The 17356-nt window shown below is 46.6% G+C and overlaps 1 protein-coding gene across 2 annotated transcripts in view; it reads right to left on the bottom strand.

Annotated features, from left to right (window-relative positions):
• PKP1 (plakophilin 1) overlaps positions 1–17356 on the bottom strand; it is a 53702-nt gene that overhangs the window by 27604 nt on the left and 8742 nt on the right. Inside the window, exons 2-3 of one of the 2 annotated variants that reach the window (XM_090025584.1) lie at positions 16277–16377; positions 4280–4701 (exon numbers count right to left, since the gene is read on the bottom strand). In XM_090025584.1, the coding sequence (XP_089881710.1) occupies positions 4280–4701; positions 16277–16377 (523 nt within the window). The remainder of the gene's footprint in view (positions 1–4279; positions 4702–16276; positions 16378–17356) is intronic. The other variant, XM_090025585.1, reaches the window with a different exon arrangement.

The following is a 17356-nucleotide window of genomic DNA, read 5'->3' as shown; positions in this document are numbered from 1 at the left end:
TAATATATCTATTCTTTACCATGCACATACACACTTCAAATAGGTCCTGCCACCACCCCATTAGGCCACAGCTACTTGAGAACATCGCACTGAGCTTATCTTTTGAACCAGTATAATTTTCAAATGCAATTTACTCAGTGTGAGACCGACCAGCTCCACACTAAAACTGCTTGGTGACCCTTTCAGCGTGGAGAGGGAAGATAGATTTCCTGGTACTGACTTCCCTTCAATCCACCAGGTACCTGGATATCTTTGTTAGCGAGTAGTTCTCCCAGGCATTTTTATTTGGCCTCCACCAGTGACTCTTCATCATTGCCTGTGTGTAGCTGATCAGCTAAGTGCTGATTTCCAACTTTCATTTAAAGAATTAATTGCACCACTGGAGAAACGGCTACCGTGCGGGCTGTCACTGTCCTAGCATTCCCGACAGTTTACAAGAGCCACGCCAGCATTGCTCCAGCCTGCCGGGGTTCCCAGGAGGCCTTATGGTAGCTCAGTATGGACAATAAAACCTCACAAATTTCTGAAGTACGCTCACACAGATCAACAAGACCAGGGGATCCCTCCCCTTCTACTTAACAGCCTCGCTACCCATTTCAGAGCATCCAGTGCAATACCCATGGGCCTTTACTTTGCAGACCTGTCCCTTACTGGCTTACAGTGCTCCTTGCTGGGTGGAGGGGGACACACCACATGCCAGTGTCACTGACAGGAGCTCAATAGATCATGTGTTCAGGTAAGCTCAGTAGATATGTCACAGGACCCTTCTCTCGCCCCAGGGGGAATGGTAGCAGTGAAAACATTTCAGCCACATATTGGAAGGGGAACACAGGGCACATCTGGCATTATGGAAGACGTTGTTCTCTTGTATAACTCCAGTGCCTAATGCTGTTCAGTACCACCAGCCAGCATGCTGGCATGGATCTGCAGACATCAAAGTTCACCTCTTCTTCCTCAAAAGAAAGTACTTGAAGCTTTTCACAGGCTGTCAAGAAAGATTGAGATACAGACATATGGTCGACACAGTTTGAGCTATCAGTGTGGTTTGAATCTGGTAAGTGAGATGCTAAAATCAAAAGCCCCTAAGCCTGAGTTCAAAGACTAATTTACCTGGCTGGTGGTGACAGTAGTCCCCTATCTTTATTTCAGTAGCAGCTAAAAGATATCCATGTGTATTCTATGGCACGGCCTTCACTAATATCTCTTGGTTGTTCAGACTACATCTGGTGGTCCTGAATTGGTACAAGATTTCTCCTGACTGGACAGTCTCAACAAACCATTTAGCCAGCCAGAAATATCAGTTTCTAGCTTCAGATAGCACTCTATATGATGGAGAGAAGAATTCACTCAAAAGCTCTCTGCTTTGGGGATATGCGATTGTGGATGACTACATGGGAACTGACTGCCTGTTTTGGCCACTAGAATAACCAAAGTCTTCTGAGCCAAGGGCAGGGACTGGGCTGGAGTGTGTGTCCCTAGATGAGACCTACCATGCTCCAAGACTTGCTAGAGGGCTATCACAGAACAAAAGAAATGCAGGGCTGCAAGGCATTTCAAGAGATCATCTTGTCCATACCTATGTAATAAGGGAGGATCCTAATTCCTGTGTGGGGCTTAGCTCACAAGCCAGGACCCAATCTCCACAGTGAGTTGAGAGGCAACTACAGGGCCTGGGGGGGAACGGGACCGTGAAATCAAGCCCAGTTTTACCAGCAGAACAATCTCACAATGTGAGTAAGTTCTGAAAAGAGGCAATTTTCTCAAGCAAGGCAAGTTCTATACAGTGGGGACAGCCTGCACCTAAGGTCTGGTTTACAAACACAACTCCACAAATAAAATCTACAGGTATAAAGCAGTCTTCAGTCACAGAGGGCTGCAGAACCATTACACGTTCAGAACCAGTTCGACCTGAGAAAACACCTCCCTCGAGAGATGTTATTGCCCGAGAGAGACCCCTGAAGGGAAACAATGCTTTCATCTGGATCTTGCTCGAGAAGGGCAGCGACCACAGAGCCACGAGCAGTTGTAGAGCCACAGCAGCCCCCTGCCCAGATCCATTTCTGTCCAAGAGACTACTTTATACAACTAGCTTTACAATGCTAATGCAGCCAGCATCCTCTACCCAAGTACAACTAGCGCCATATCACAATTCCAAGGAATTCTTTGACAGTACTTTCTGTCTCTGCATACTAAGATCCACTGTCATACGTACTTAAATATCTGGTCTGGTCAGATCTGGTTTTCTCCTCTCTTCATCCTTTGTATAGCCACACCAAGCTAGCTTTGTAATTACTACTGAGGAAAAGCCAGGGTGAAAAGATAAAGTTTGCATCTCCATAGTGTGCCCAGTTCTTTGGGCCTGTCTCTGCAGACCTGAACCAGCTCTACAAGGGGGTGATACAACAGGTAAAACTAGAACCAAACCCACTAAAGACAAAACAAGACCCATGTTTTCCACACAAAGGGTCACTCTCTGTCCAGGAATAGTTTTGCAAAAGTGATAACACCTATCCCAGAACAAGCTTCACAAAATAGATTGGGTTCAGAGGTCTTCAAAAGAGATAACATCCCAGTTCTGCAGGGGTCCACCTGTCAGGGTTGCTTCTACCAAAAAAAAATTAAAAAATAAAAAAACCTCAAACAAGACTGGATCTGCAGCTTGGGCAGCAAGAGAGCCAGGACTACCTCTAAAATAAATCCATCTGTCCCGAGCCATTATTAGTATCAGTGGTGTTTTTGAGCCACAGCCAAGTTCTGCAAGGAGATGACTGCATGGTCACTCCAAACCGGTTCAACCCAAAAGACCGTATCATTATTCAGTGAGGAATGAAGGGGTCCTATCGGAACAGCTTCTGCAACAGAGAAAACTACCTCCTGTTACCACCATTTCTGCATGCAAGAAAGCTGCATATAATGATCACACAATTTGACAAAAAAGTCCAGATTTTCAGCTCAGGCATCTTAATCACCCACACACACTTTTTCTAGTATAAGGCCAACATGCCAAGCAGCCCCTCTTTTACAAAGTGAAAGATCTCTGTTAAAAACTTCAGTACACTGCCCCAACCATGGTAAGTTCTTATTAGTAACTATTACTCAGCCAATCCCAATTCCTCAAGAGTGACATAATAACTCTCAATTATAGGGACAAAGCAGATCTGCAAATGCAGGTCTCCCTAGAGCTCCCCAACTAGAACTAGGTCTACACAGCAAACTGCATCCAGACTAGAAGTAGCTTTATACAGAAAACATCTCCCTGGGAAGCATATAGTGACAGGGCCCCTCCCTGACCTAGATTATTAATAACTAGCGTGTCAGAACTAGTTCGCAGAGGAAGACTGGCATACAAACAGGAGTGATTTTTTTTTTCAGAGAGGATAATTCACTAATAGGTTTCAGATCTACTGGGAGGAATTTTCTACAAAATCAATATGCTCTAGAGGGGAACAGGACCATTTCTACAAGGCAGTTGAACCCACACATTAAAGCAGTCCTTCCACAGAGAACACCCCTGCAGCTACCTTCCGATCTATGAAAGAGACAACTCCCAGCAAAAACCAGTTCTGTTAGGAGAACACCTCACCCACCAGGCCTAGCGCTCCACAATAGAAAACTTCCAAATCAGAACCAGTTCTGCAGGGTGAGCCACGCTCCAAGCAGGAGGGTTTCACCAAGGGGGCCACTCCCTAAGCAGAGGAAGTTCAGAACATTTCTTACACAAGAGACGTTCTTCTTGCGGTGACTCCAGAAAATCAGAGCTATTCTTCAAAGACCAATTCCAGAGCTGTGACAAATGATTCGTATATGAATCCTCCCTGGGTGGACCAGCTCTGTCACTAGGGAAACAGCTAGGTAGTTGGGAGCAATTACTTAAGGACAACATTTACTCTATGAAGAAAACACCTTCATTGTTGCCGAGTGTATTTCCTGCCCCTTCAGTCTCTCACCCTACAGCCTTTAATTCTTTGGGTAGAAATTTCCTGGAATGAATTGTTCTAGGTATGCAAATGAATCTATCTTCCATGTGAAAGTAATGACAGGGTTTATGAAATGATCGGATGGACAACACTCTGCCCAAAGCGGTGTCCCCACCCAGAAGATGAGCCAGGACTAAGGTGTACAAGTACTCAAGGCCATGCCTATACAAAGTCAGGTTTTCAAGGACAAATGTCAAGAAGACATCACAGTGAGCAGGGGGAGGCCTGTGAATGAGACAATTTCAGCTAGCCTGCTCTGCCTTCCTCCAGCACATTTTGCGTATAGACAACCGAACACTTACTTGGAGCTGGACTGAGACCGTGTGTATGCCACCTCCTGCTTGCCGCTCATCCTAGGCTCAGCATATACCACCTCCTGCTTACTGCTTGAAGGACAGGAGAGAGCACGTGCTGCCATTTTTTTATTTGTCCTAGTAGTCCCTTGCTGAGTGCTATAGCTGCTGTAGATGCTTTGGCGATTCAGGGTCGCTTTGTACCCTGCCTGGTTTCCCTGATTTCTCTTAAGGGTGCCCCGGGATGGCTCACAGCAGAGGTCAGGCTCGCTCCGGCTGGTCTTCATGTTCTGAACAAAACAGTAGTCACTGCCGGCCCTGGGGGTGTTGCAGATTTTGTTGTAGTTCCTGCTGCCCCAGCCTTCCATTTGGCTGTAAGAGCTGTAGCGTTTATTCTCTGTGTCCCTCTTAAGGGTCCCATTGTACAACTGCTGGGTAAAAAACAGGAAACAAGACAGTTAAAAAAGGGTTACACTGCCCAAAGACTAAATCTTGATGGGTGATGAGCCCTGGCTTTAATGGGATTGGTGGGCACTCAGTCCATTAATTGAGTGTTTTGGTCGTTCTGTACCTACCTAGTGTAGATATTTTACGGTCCCTATTCCCACAGTGTCAGTACACTTTATAATTTTCACTGTATATAGCCTCACACACCTCTTGGGAATCAGGATTATGTGATTAACCCCATTTTACAGATGGAGAACTGAGGTTAGAGCAACTAAGGTACTCACTCAAATCACACAGAGAATTATGGTAGAACAAAATTCATAACCGACTCTATACACTCCTGAACTTTGTTTTTGCCTGCTAACAAATTGCAGCTACCACATGGAAGCCTTTGATCAGAGCATAGAAATACTACACAAGTGTTAAAATAGGAAGGCCTGTGACATTCATTTCAACCTGCAGCCGAACTGTAGGTGTGGAACATAGTCACTCAGCTCACAAATTGACCATTTCTCACAGCAGGGATCTTCTCTTATTGAACTCGAGCAGTCAGGAGCATAGTTTTATGTGTCACATCAAAGACCACCCCCCTGCCATCACAGAAGCTGACCTTAACTTCATTCTACCCTTCTCATTACTTATTTTATCTTCATTTTTCATTCCTTTTATCCATCTTTTATAGTGACAAACACACTGGCCCACATTTAAAGATTCCCCAAAGAGAGAAAAATGTAGTCAACATGAAAAGGACCTGGGGGTTACTCTTCACAATATGGATTTGAGTCAGCAGTGTGCGAAGAAAGCTAATAACATACTGGGCTGCATTAGTAGGAGTGTTGCCAGCAAGTCACAAGAAGTGATTATTCCCCTCTATTTTGTACAGGTGTAGCCACATCTGGAGCAGTGTGTCCAGTTTTTGGCCCCCCACTACAGAAAAGATGTGGACAAGTTGGAGAGAGTCCAGCAGAGAGCAGTAAAAATGGTGCAGGGGCTGGGGGGCATGACTTACAAGAAGAAGCTGAGGGAATTGGGCTTATTTAGTCTGGAGAAGAGAAGACCGAGATGGGTTTGATAACAGCTTTTAACTACCTGCAGGGGGGATCCAAAGCGGATGGAGCTGGACTGTTCTCAGTAGTGACAGATGACAGAACAAGGAGCAATGGGCTCAAGTTGCAGCAAGGGAAGGTTTAAGTTGGATATTAGGAAAAGCTTACTCACTAGGAGGGCGGTGAAACACTGGAACAAGTTACCCAGAGAGGTGGTGGAAGCTCTATCCTTGGAGGTTTTTAAGACCCAGCTTGACAAAGCCTTGGCTGGGATGATCGAGTTGGGGCTGGTCCTGCTTTGAGTGGGGGTTGGACTAGATGTGACCTCCTGAGGTCCCTTCCAACCCTCATTTCCTACAATTCTATGATGTCCTGATGCTCTGTGTAGGGAGCAGAAAGTGTCTTCATGAATTAATTAGTGATTTATTATCTTGTATGGAAGATCTGAGAACAATGAGACAAAATTCCTTAAGAAATCCTAAGGTTATCCCAGGAAAAAAAGCCATTGCAATTGGTCAAAAGAAATAAGCCAGGTCCTGGTGTCAGTTAAATTGGTGTAAATTCGTAGCATCTTCAGCAGAATTACTCCAGCTTTACACAAGTGTAACTGAGATCAGAATCTGGCCCAATATTCTGTTGCAATAAACCTTTTGGATGCCAGATCTGGCATCTGCCTTGGGGTATGACTGGAGGACTGCCTCCTTGGCAGAGTTATTGAAGCCTTGCTGGCTAGAAAAACTGACATTAAGGTGTTTACTCCTGCAGTAAATAGGTGGCTATGCCAGGCAGCGAGCAACACAGGAGAGCATGATCTGTTCCTTTTACAGAATCCTCTTCTCAGGTTACTACAGTGGCCTTTTATATGTTCCTAGTTATGGAGCTCTCCTGATTCACAGAAGGTGCCATTGCACTGAAACGCTACTAAGACAGCTGTTGTGTTAGGAGGATCTCCAGACAGCCCCCCAAAATGAATCCTTTGCTTGCTGCCTGCCCAGTTCTATTCTAGTCCATGGTGTCTAAGTGCTTGGACTGGGAGAACTGCAAGACACTTTGCCCTGATGATCTTGAGCTAGTGCATGGATTTGGCATTCAAGGAGCAGAGAGGCAGTCAGAAAGAAATGAAGGCAAACAAAATAGCACAGTCCCTATATCTCTTCAGCTAATTCCCTTTCTGTGAAGAAGGGCACTTTGTGCTTTAAAGCTTGTTTAACTTCTCCCCCAAATTCTGTTGGTTCAGTAAAAGATATTCCCCTCCCTCCACCCCCCGGAAAAAAAAAACAAGAATTGAATTCAAGTAGGGGAATAGCTGGAGAAACGTAAATGTCCAATGCATTTCCTTCCAAAGAACAAATTGCAAACCTGCCACCATCCAGCAGCCAGGGGCAAACTTGTCTAATGCACAGTAGAAAGCCCCAGAGGACCACTGAGCAGGAACGTACATGCAACAAGGAAAGCACCGTAAAAAATGGGGAGGTAAGTGAATATAAAAGATTAGTCCTGATAACAGCATTAGCAAGGAGCACCTGGCTAGTATCATGACAGAGGGCCTTTTGCAGAGGCATCTCTGTTGCAGCATCCACTGACTAGTAGTGGTAGACAAAAGAGAAACCCTCCACCCAGACTTTGCTCTACAACACCTACAAAGCAGTGGTTAAAAGCCCATCAGAGCAGGCCTTTAGTCAAAACCATTCTAGTGTTACATGTTTAATTCATGCATCGTTCTGAAGGAGAGAAACTTCTTGACCCTGTTAATATCCACGGGCCTGGTTACTGAGAACACCCTAGAATCTCAGGAACCATGGAGGTGCAGCTGGAATGGGGCAAGGCTCTGAGACCTCAGGCGTTGCTGGGGTCATTTTCTTCGGGCTGGCTCTGGTAACCCGGGCTCTGTGCACGCTCCCAAGGCTCCTAGAACTCAGAGGACTGGGTGGAGGAAAGCAGCAGCAGGTTGTTAAACATTAGCCCACCCTTACGGAAGCTTCCCTTTATGAGTCACCATAGGATGAAACTGTTTTGTAGAGTTGTCAGCATTTTGGCAGGAACGTTGGGCCTCCTGGGCATTTACTGCAAACAATTCAACTAACTATTATCTTTCCATTAAAGACTTAGACATACTTTTTTTATGAGTTTCCAGTGTTTATATCAGGTGTCTGCCAGGAAATGAGGGGAAGGAAAGTTTGTGTGTGTTTGCACACAATCGTGCTCAGTTTAGAAGACAAATTACCTGTATCATTCTTCTGGTGTTTTGCAGGGATGGCCTGCCACCATGGCTTGGCTGGTAACATGTTTCTCTTCCCTACCAGCCCTGGGAATGGCAAATTCCAGGTTACTGCCTGGCTGGGAAAGCTCCTTTCTATTAGACAATGAGCCCTCTAAAGCAAGTTAGCGCAGGTCCTCTCTGGGCGGGGTAGAATTATTTGGGAAGCCTTTTGCAAACTCATGGGAAAATATTTATGGTGTGATGTGAAACTCATTACCAAAGCAAGCACATGAGTTTTATTACAGATGCTACTAGCTGCTTGGCTAGTCCTGTTCTAAACTCTTCCAAGAGGCATGGAAAGGGACCTGGTTGTTACCGAAAGGTTACTATATAATATTGGCTTGATCCAAAATCCTTTGAAATCAGTGGGAATACTCCCACTGCAGTAGACTTTAGATGCAGGTTGCCAAAGAATTTGTACAAATCACGTTTCTCTAAAATAAAGCTCAAAGGATCTCTTAATTCACATGGCAATATGCAGTGTTAGTGTCCTAACTACACTGCTCTCAATATAATGTCTGTAATGCACTCTGTCTAATCCAAAATTGGAACGTGAAAGGGAGCCAAGCGGAAGAAATGGAGAACTACAAGATGAGGAGGACTCGCATCAGGATAAAGCTGCTAAGGATGTATGGTCTGGCATCTAGACTAAAGGAAACCATCTCTGGCAGTGGAAATGGAGGTGTTATACCGAACAGTTTATGCCCCAAGACTGTCTTGGCAAGAAGTTTGTTATTCTTCCTATTTTTACTACTGCCCAAGCAAATATCACCCAAGTCAAGTGAGATGGTCTAGCACTTACTATAGAGAATAAAATTAACAAAGGGAAATAAATTATTCATTTCCACCCCACAACTCACATACGTTTGACTCCGTAACATTTGCTCTGAAGCTTCCCTAAAGCTTGTGTGTGTGTGGATCCAACATTTTAGTACAAGTCCATGTCTAGTACTGGATAAAAGCAAGGCCCAGAAATCAAAACTGTCAGTGAGAATTAAGGAAGGAAATCACAACTCAGAAGGAATGCACTTGATATGCAAAGCTCTCTAAAGAGCACAGCCAAGGATCACATACAGAGATCTCCCTGTTGGATACACTGCTACTCTTATGGTGGCTCCCTATGGCCTTTCCCAACCCTTCAGCAGTATAGATTTACTCAGAAAGATCAGGATTTCCTGCAGTCCCACCTAGCAGAGCAAAAGACATACTGCCTTATTGCAGGAACTTATAATGCTGGAGAGCAGACAGCCTAGTCACACTGGGAGCATCTACTCCCAGTGCTATTAATGGACTTTAAGCTTAATGCACAGTAAAATATTATGCAGTAAGCTTTCCCTGGGAGCACATCTACATGTGTGCCCATCAGGAACAAATTTGCTCCTGACAGGAGCAGTTCAGTGCACGGCTACTCCTGTCCTGCTCTACCTCCCTACAGTAGCCATTAGGAGCTCCAGGCTCCCCCAGGTGCCAACCCAGGCTGGCAGGGAGCACCAGGGTCAGTGCTCCAGTTGGCCAATCGGAGCACAGGGCTGGGAAACTGTCCCCTCCCTAGCAGCTGTTTCCCAGCCCTATGCCTGATCCGGTGATTGGGATGCAGGGCTGGGAGGCAGCAGCCCAGGGAGGAGTAATTTCCCCTGCCCCCTGCTGCCTGGGCTGGCCAGGGGCAATTTGGTTCCAGTCAGCTGTCTACACATGCACTACTACGCAGTAGCTAGTACACAGTTAATTTAGTACCTATATTTACAGGTAGTAGAAAACCATGCGTTAGCCTAATTTACTGTGCAATAGCCGCCGCTACGCATGGTTGCATGGTGAAGCCTTACTGGACAGTAGATTAGTGTACTGTACAGTAAAGCTTCTCATGTAGACGCACCCACAGATTCATTAGGAATCACTCACACCCTTCTGCAGGACACAAGGGCTCTGAGTTTTAGTTTGAACTTCTTTCTCCTCATGATTGTAAACTGATCTTGGAAGTTTCAGCCTAATCTTCAGGGGCCATTAATTCATATAAAAACACAATCAGAAAGGAGCAGAGGGCTAGCATCAGGTTTGGGAAGTGGAGAGGAGCACTTATGGCCAGCCTGGAACTTCTCCGAGCCAATCTAAAGTATCAATATCTATTCTACATCAGCCGTTAAACCAGGGTCTGCAGCCCCAGAAACGCGTGCCAGAACATGGCACGTGAGACCATTTTGCTCAGCATGCAACAGCCAGCCTGGGCTCTGGGCAGCTGCCACCGGTCACGGAGCCTGGACTGCTCACAGAAGATGCCCGAGAGGCTGCATGCCATGTTGCAAGCAGCTTGGGCTCTGTAGCGGGTGGCAGCTGCCCAGAGCCCAGACTGGCTGTAGCAGGCTGCAACTGGTGCACCGGAGTCCAGAGCCCTGACCCAGCGCTGTGGCTGGCAGTGGCTGCACGTGCACCTCAGGGCGCAAGATGGGGAAGGGGCCCCTCCCCCACCATCCACCCAGAGGCACGCGTGCACCTGCCCCCAGCAGCAAGCCAGGCTGCAGCTCCACAGACCTCAGTGCAGCTGTTTGCAGTCTCCCTGCCGCCTGCTGCAAGCAGCTCAGGCTCTGTGCCAGGCCACCAGGAGGCTGCAAGCTACTGCTCCAAGGTCTGCAGAGCCCCAGCCCAATCTTCATTGCTGGCAGCAGGTGCACACGCGCCTCGAGGCAGATGGTGCCCCAGCTCCTTCCCAGCCACATGCCTTGAGCTGTGTGCGTAGCCACCACCAGCTATGGAGCCGGGCTGGGGTCCGGAGCCCAGTGCAGCTGTTTGCAGCCTGCCCACTGCCTGCTGTGTGTAACCCAGGCTCCACGGCTGGTGGCAGCTGCACACACACCCCAGGACACAGAGAAGGGGCTGGGGCAGCCTAAGCCCAGCCTCACCCCACAGCAGAGAAGGGGCTGGGGCAGCCTAAGCCCAGCCTCTCCATCACCATCCACCCAGAGATGCACATACACCCACCACCAGCAAGAGGATCGGACCCCTCTGTCTGCCCCGAAACACCCAGTCAATGTGTGGGTCAAGGCTGGGGTGTTTTTGGCACTCCAATCAAAAACGTTGCTGACCCCTGAGTTAAACCCACCCATATCTAAATGAATAAGCCCATCTAGAGCATCTTTCTCTAGCCAGGGATCAAAAGCATTCTGTGACCATTAATTAAGCTACACACCACCCATATAAGGTACATAAATAAAGATCATTATCCTCATTTTTCAGTTGGGAAAACCAAGTCACAGAGAGGTTGCCAGAATAACATTAATTACTTCTATTGTTAAGAAATGAGTGCTTCTATGGTGTGTTTCATCTGCAGATCACAAGCACCTGTACTGAAGGAGGTTATTATCATGCTGCTCACTTCCCAGGTGGAAAAACCACAGTCCCAACCTGAGTGGGGACCTGCCCAAGATTTTGCAGCAGGCCAGTGCAGGAAGCAAGTTGATTTTTGGGTCCATGAACCTTCCAGTATCTGGCTATCTCTGAATTCTGCATCTAGGGGACAAACGTTTTATTAGCCAGTTCAATTTTTTTTCCCCTAGTAATTTTTTTTTTTCAAGAGCTGCAGACAGCGGGAAGGGAAAGCTTGCATACAAACAGGTAAGAGCAAGTCTCTCCCAGGCCGGAGGGAAAAGCAAAAGCAATGAAGCATGATAGCGTCCCACCCCGAGTGATGGGTGGTGAACACCCTTGATCCAGCTTGCGAAATACATTCGCTGTTGCCTGTTACACACACTGAGGGAAAACTGCAAAACCAGCAGAAATAGTGTCCCTCCACTTCTGAAACCCTCCTTCCTGTGCCCTCCTGAACACTGCCTTTATATAAGCTTCTTCCTTTTTTTATTTGCAAGCTGAGAGGCAGCATTGATCTAGTCTGAGAGCAGCTCACCTTACACTGGCCAGGGAGAAAACGTTATTCTAAAAGACACAAAATCTTGCCGTCTGTACAACACACAGATTCGGGTGCCTGTGCTGGTGGCTACGTGAAATGAATCAAACCCCTTATTTTCTTTAATAAAATTGCTCAAAGCATCCTTTTGGTAGCCTCAAATAATGAACTTGACCTTGAAGTCCTGGTTCAGGCCCAGCTCCCACTGAGACCAGAGGGATCCTATTTCCAAGGAGAATGCAGGACTGGTGAAACAGAGGCAGATTCCAGTGTTTGTTCAGGCCATGATGTATGGTAGCCAGAGGTGCAATTAAGGCGGATAGTTCATCCTGCACAGAGGCACTCATGGCTGGGGGGAAACCTGGTACCTTCAACTCGCACATGCTCAAGGATCTCAGTACAGTTTGCAAAAGGGTATGTACAGGGTATGTACCTAACTAATGCCAGAACCAGCACAAACAACTCCCTAATAATCAGCAGCATCACATAGGTCAAATACTAACTGGGCTACGGTGTTGAATCACCCCTTCGAGGACCAGTCACGAGTTCTACTGACAAAGGTTAAATCCAGTGCAGAAGGCTGTTTCCAGCCATTGGTAAGCAAAGCCTTTTGGTCTCCAGAAAAGGCTTTGCTTACAAAAGACAGAGCCGAGTTGCGTGGCAGGGACCAGCAGGCTTGCTCACCGCTCTGCACTGCTTTCCTGCCCCACGACTCAGCCCGACAAGGATCAGAGATCCATGCAGCGGTCCCCTCCCCTGGACGAGACACCCACGGTCCTGTCCTACTCCCCGCTGGGGCCCTGCAGCCCCTGGCCCCAAGACTTGTCTGGCTGGGCAGTAAGGCTGTGCAAAGCTTGCATCCCTTTCGAAACAGATTTGAAGGAGGTTCAGCAGAGCTGAATCTCCAAAACAGATTCAGCCAAAATGAAACAGAACAGTGATCCGAAACACCAAAACGAATCACTGTGCTCCGAAACCAAACTGAAACACAGCCGTTTCACACAGCCCTACAGTCCAGTGCCTTTGCAGGCAAAATTACATTGGCCCAGGATGGAAACCCTGGGCCTCAAAGTACTTTGCTCTCTGCTCATTGCAGGATATTCTGGCTCCACATGGAGCAATCTGTCAGGATACAGCTTGCTGCCTTTGAAGGTATGACTGAAGTCCAATATAGACCTGCCTAAGATAGCTGCCATCTAGCTAGCTCACTCAGTACTGCAAGTACTACAGAGTCACAGCACGCAACACAGAGCTCGATGCTGGTGAGCTGCCCAATGATTTACTCTGGGTCCCAGGAAAATTTGCAGCCTGTGCTGAACCCCAGACTACCTCAACTGTACTGCACCTCTACTGGTATCCAAATCATCAAAATTAAAGCTAGCATATGTGTACAGGAACTGCGGTCACACCTCTGACTACAGCAAGACATACCTTCAGACACTGATGTATTAGCCAGTTGCTACAACTAGAGCATGGACAAGTCCCTTTCAGTCAACAGGCTTCTGAACACCAAGCTGGAGAAGAGGTTGCAACCTATGTTTAAAGACCTGAAATGCAAAGTACCAGCAGGAGTGTAAAATAGTTTTGTAATGGTCTCTCTCAGCTGCAGCATGTGGCTCAGCCCCACTATGTGGTACACGGCCAAGGAGCTGTTGGTGAACTGAGATCACGCTGTCCACTGCACCGGCACATGAAGTGATCATATGCACCTGATCTGGCGTAGAGCTACTATATTGAGGTCTCCAAGCTCATCTGTGGGGATGGAAACTTGGACTTTTACCACCAAAAGCAGAGCCACATGAGCTAAAGAAGAACACCTGTATAGTCATGTTCTGCCAGAGCCCCCCTATCCCTTGTTAGGGGGAACATAATAAAGAACATATGGCTAGTCAGAAAGAGGTAAAATGATTAGAAAAAAAAAAAAGAGTCCAAACCAACAGAAAGAGAATGCAAACTTCAGAACGTACCAGAGCCTCCTGCTACTTCTAACTGGGAGACAAGTGTGCTTAACCATTTGCATGTGAGAGCAACAAGAATCATTCACAGGTGACCTATTACATTATGTTGTTTGTGGTGGTCTGGTGGCAGAACAGCCCCAAGCAAGGGATGTGATCATATCATCTAAGCCAATATCGTATGCCGCAACCAGTTTCTCCGTGGCTGAATAACACTGAAGGCAGAATGTGAAGGGAGGTGGTGGCTGGCACGAAGCAAGCTGACCCTCTAACCCAGAGCAGAAAAGCCATCGCAGACATTTGTCTTGAGGTCACAGCCAGGACAGGAATGGCTCTGTATCCAAATGGAGCATACTGCTTCATTGGGAGGACAATAAGAGAAATTTTTTGACAGAGTATTTGTCTGAGGCTTGGAATGATCATCTCCAGTACGGCCAGCAGAGCCCCTTTTGCTTCCATATATTTCAATCCTAGTATGGGAATTGCTTCTTTGTCCCTTTCCTTATCACCCACTGGCAGATTTCACAGAGGATGGGAAGATCAGTCAGAGGTGAGGAGGAGACGTACGCACAGATCTGAGCAGTCACTGTGACCTTGATTTGGTCTTCAACAGTCAACAGACACAGCATTTATAGCAATCTTGGTGAGCACTAAAGGAGGAACCAAAACCAAGCCAAAAGGGGATCTGTGTAGACTAAGAGTTGGCTACCCTTTTGCCCCCTTTTGCTGGAGCTTGTGACCCAGACCCTGTCGTGGACTGCCAATCTCTGCCCCACTCCTCCCTTCAAAGAGGTGTCCCTGTGTGTACCCATTCTGCAGATACCTCAGCCCTCTGCTGCAAGGGACACAGGCACAAGAAAGGAGCAGGGAGGACTGTAGAGCAGAATGACGTGGAGGGGATAGGTGGCCAGGCACAGCTGCCTGCTGTCCAAAACCCAGTGCCACCCTGGACCGGGTCAGACCTTCCTGGGCTGGATCAGACCCCTTTGAGGGCCAGACCTGTAGGTTGTTGATTCTTGGTTTAGACCTTTGTGTTAGATTTGAATTCTTTCAGCTTGCATGGTAGTAATTTTTGTAGGCCTTAGGCTGTGTTAAGTTTACATTACACCAGGATACCATAAGTGAAGCCAAGGGAAATAGTATAAAAGGAACTGAGTCACAAGCAACAGAACTTTCTAGGAAAGGCTAACTCAGATCTTGAATAGTGAAAGTCAGTGGGTGCATCTACATGTTCATTAATGCACTTCAGGTAATGTGCATTAAATCTAGTACCTCCATTGTGAGGTACTAGAAAAATGTGCATTAGCTTATTTTAATGCGCATTAGCTAAAGAGCGTGGAGTTTTTTGTGATGCTTTAATAGAATACACCAATGTGTATTAAAGCACATATGCAGGCACACCCAGTATGCTCCAGCCTGACCGCAATGTGACATAAGAACATCACCTTTCTGACTATGTTTGTCTCATTTTGACCAAGTAATGTTGTAAGCCTTTCTTTGAGATCCTCTGGCATCCTTTCCTGATGTTCCTGTCCGTAGATGTAATGACTATCCAGAGCCTCTTAGAACAAAGTGCCTGCATCTGGGGGGAGATCTCCCCAGGAGGCTAGCCACCTGTTAGGAATTCTTATGATTTTCACAGTATACATTTAATGTGTGAGACTGCTTATTGCTGTTTGGACTGCATATCTAGATGTGCTGTGTTATTCATTCTTTGCTAGCAACATTCCTATTTGATAATTTTAATAACATTTGATTCTGCATTCACTCCAGTTCACAGTGGACTCCTTTTGCTGAAAAACAGGGCCTGTGAAATGCAGCTCTCAGACCCCTAAACTTCCTCCAAGCATCAACATCTGCTTCCCCAAACCAGCCTTTTACACTATAGCTAAGTCACTGAAAAGGCTCACTGCATACTTTTTAAAGGACAATACCACACACGACTATGCTGGATTCTGTACCATTAGTTTACCATCCACTCCCCCGTCACTGAATCTTTCCCTTATTTCTAGAGGTAGATACAAAGCAAAACACTGGATCCAACTTTTGATATCAGTCTGCAGCTTGCACCTATCTCTGAAATGACTAATACATTTTAAGGTCCTCCAAAGTATTCAAAATCCAAAGATCCAGAAGTATAAGAAAAGCTGATCGGGTTCTGAACTGTTGATATCCAGGGCTGTGGTGTTCCCTATAAATTTCCTGCCTCCATTCTTGAAGAAGACACCTCCATCTCCCAACAAGGCTTTAAAACCTCTGGGAAAGTATGATGTCCACCTCATTCTGGTTTCCGAGGCATCACAGCTTGTTCATGTTGAGCGGGAAGGAATTGGTCCCTGTGGACTCTCAAACTGCGAGTTGCTCTATCTTTGACACAACAGTACAGATAAAACAGTATCTTACCGGATATCCCCAGGTGCCGTTTCCTGTCTGGTTTTTGGCATAATAGCTGCCCCGGCCTGTCCCATAAGCATAGCCATCAGCCAGACCCTCATACATGGAACCTGCAATCAGAAGAATAGTGTTAGGAAGGGAAAGCTGAGCCTGGCCTGGATTACTTGTGGGTTCATTTTAATAGGGCAGGTTGGTATAGTGTGGCTGAGGTGGTGCAGGAGCAAGGCAGGCCTCAAAATGATGGGTTTAACCCACATGGCGTTCCAGGTGACAAGTGTTATCTAGCCAAGCTGGATCTAAGAACAGATGCAAGACCATACCCTTGTCCACTGTTCCCTGGGAGTCATTTGTTAGCTAGCACTCTTCTGCCCTCTGTTAGTATTCAAAAAAGGTCAGTCAGAGGCAGCAAAGCACACCTCTGACTCCTCTGTGGAGTTCAGTAGCTCCTCGACCTACCAGCAAGATGCGATCCTCAGAGTGAGTCATAAGCAATAAAAATGCTTTTCCACCCCTGACAATCCTGTGAATTTGTGCTGAGCTGCAGCAAGGTAGTTTCTCTCCCTGGGTGACAACAAACTGAGTCATTTGTGATTAATTTTGCTCAAAAGACAAAGCACTAAATACCTACTGAAGCATGTCACCAGCCACCTAGACTGTACAGCCACAAGTTCTTTTAGCATAGTTTCAGTTTCATCATGGAGAGTCACGACTACATACCAAATTCTCAAGAGATGTTGCATCTTGCACAGTTTCCCAACCCTTCAGTCATTTAATAATAAGCATTTTTACTAAGAACCATAGAATCACAGAATCATAGAAAATTAGGGCTGGAAGGGACCTCAGGACATCATCTATTCCAACCCCCTGCTCAAAGCAGGACCATCTCCAACCATCCATCATCCAGCCAAAGCTTTGTCTAGTTGGGTCTTAAACACTTCCATGGATGGAGAGTCCACCTCCTCTCTGGGTAACCTGTCCCAGTGTTTTACTACCTTTCTAGTGAGAAAAATCCTATCTAATATCTAAACTAAACTTCCCTTGCTGCAACTTGAGACCATTGCCCCTTGTTCTGTCACCTGCCACCACTGA

Source organism: Crocodylus siamensis, chromosome 13 (genome assembly GCF_052110815.1).
Source record: "Crocodylus siamensis isolate JL-2025a chromosome 13, ASM5211081v1, whole genome shotgun sequence".
Classification (NCBI taxonomy): domain Eukaryota; kingdom Metazoa; phylum Chordata; order Crocodylia; family Crocodylidae; genus Crocodylus; species Crocodylus siamensis.
The sequence above is the reverse complement of the archived record's forward strand: the minus strand, read 5'-3'. Positions and strand labels throughout refer to the sequence as shown.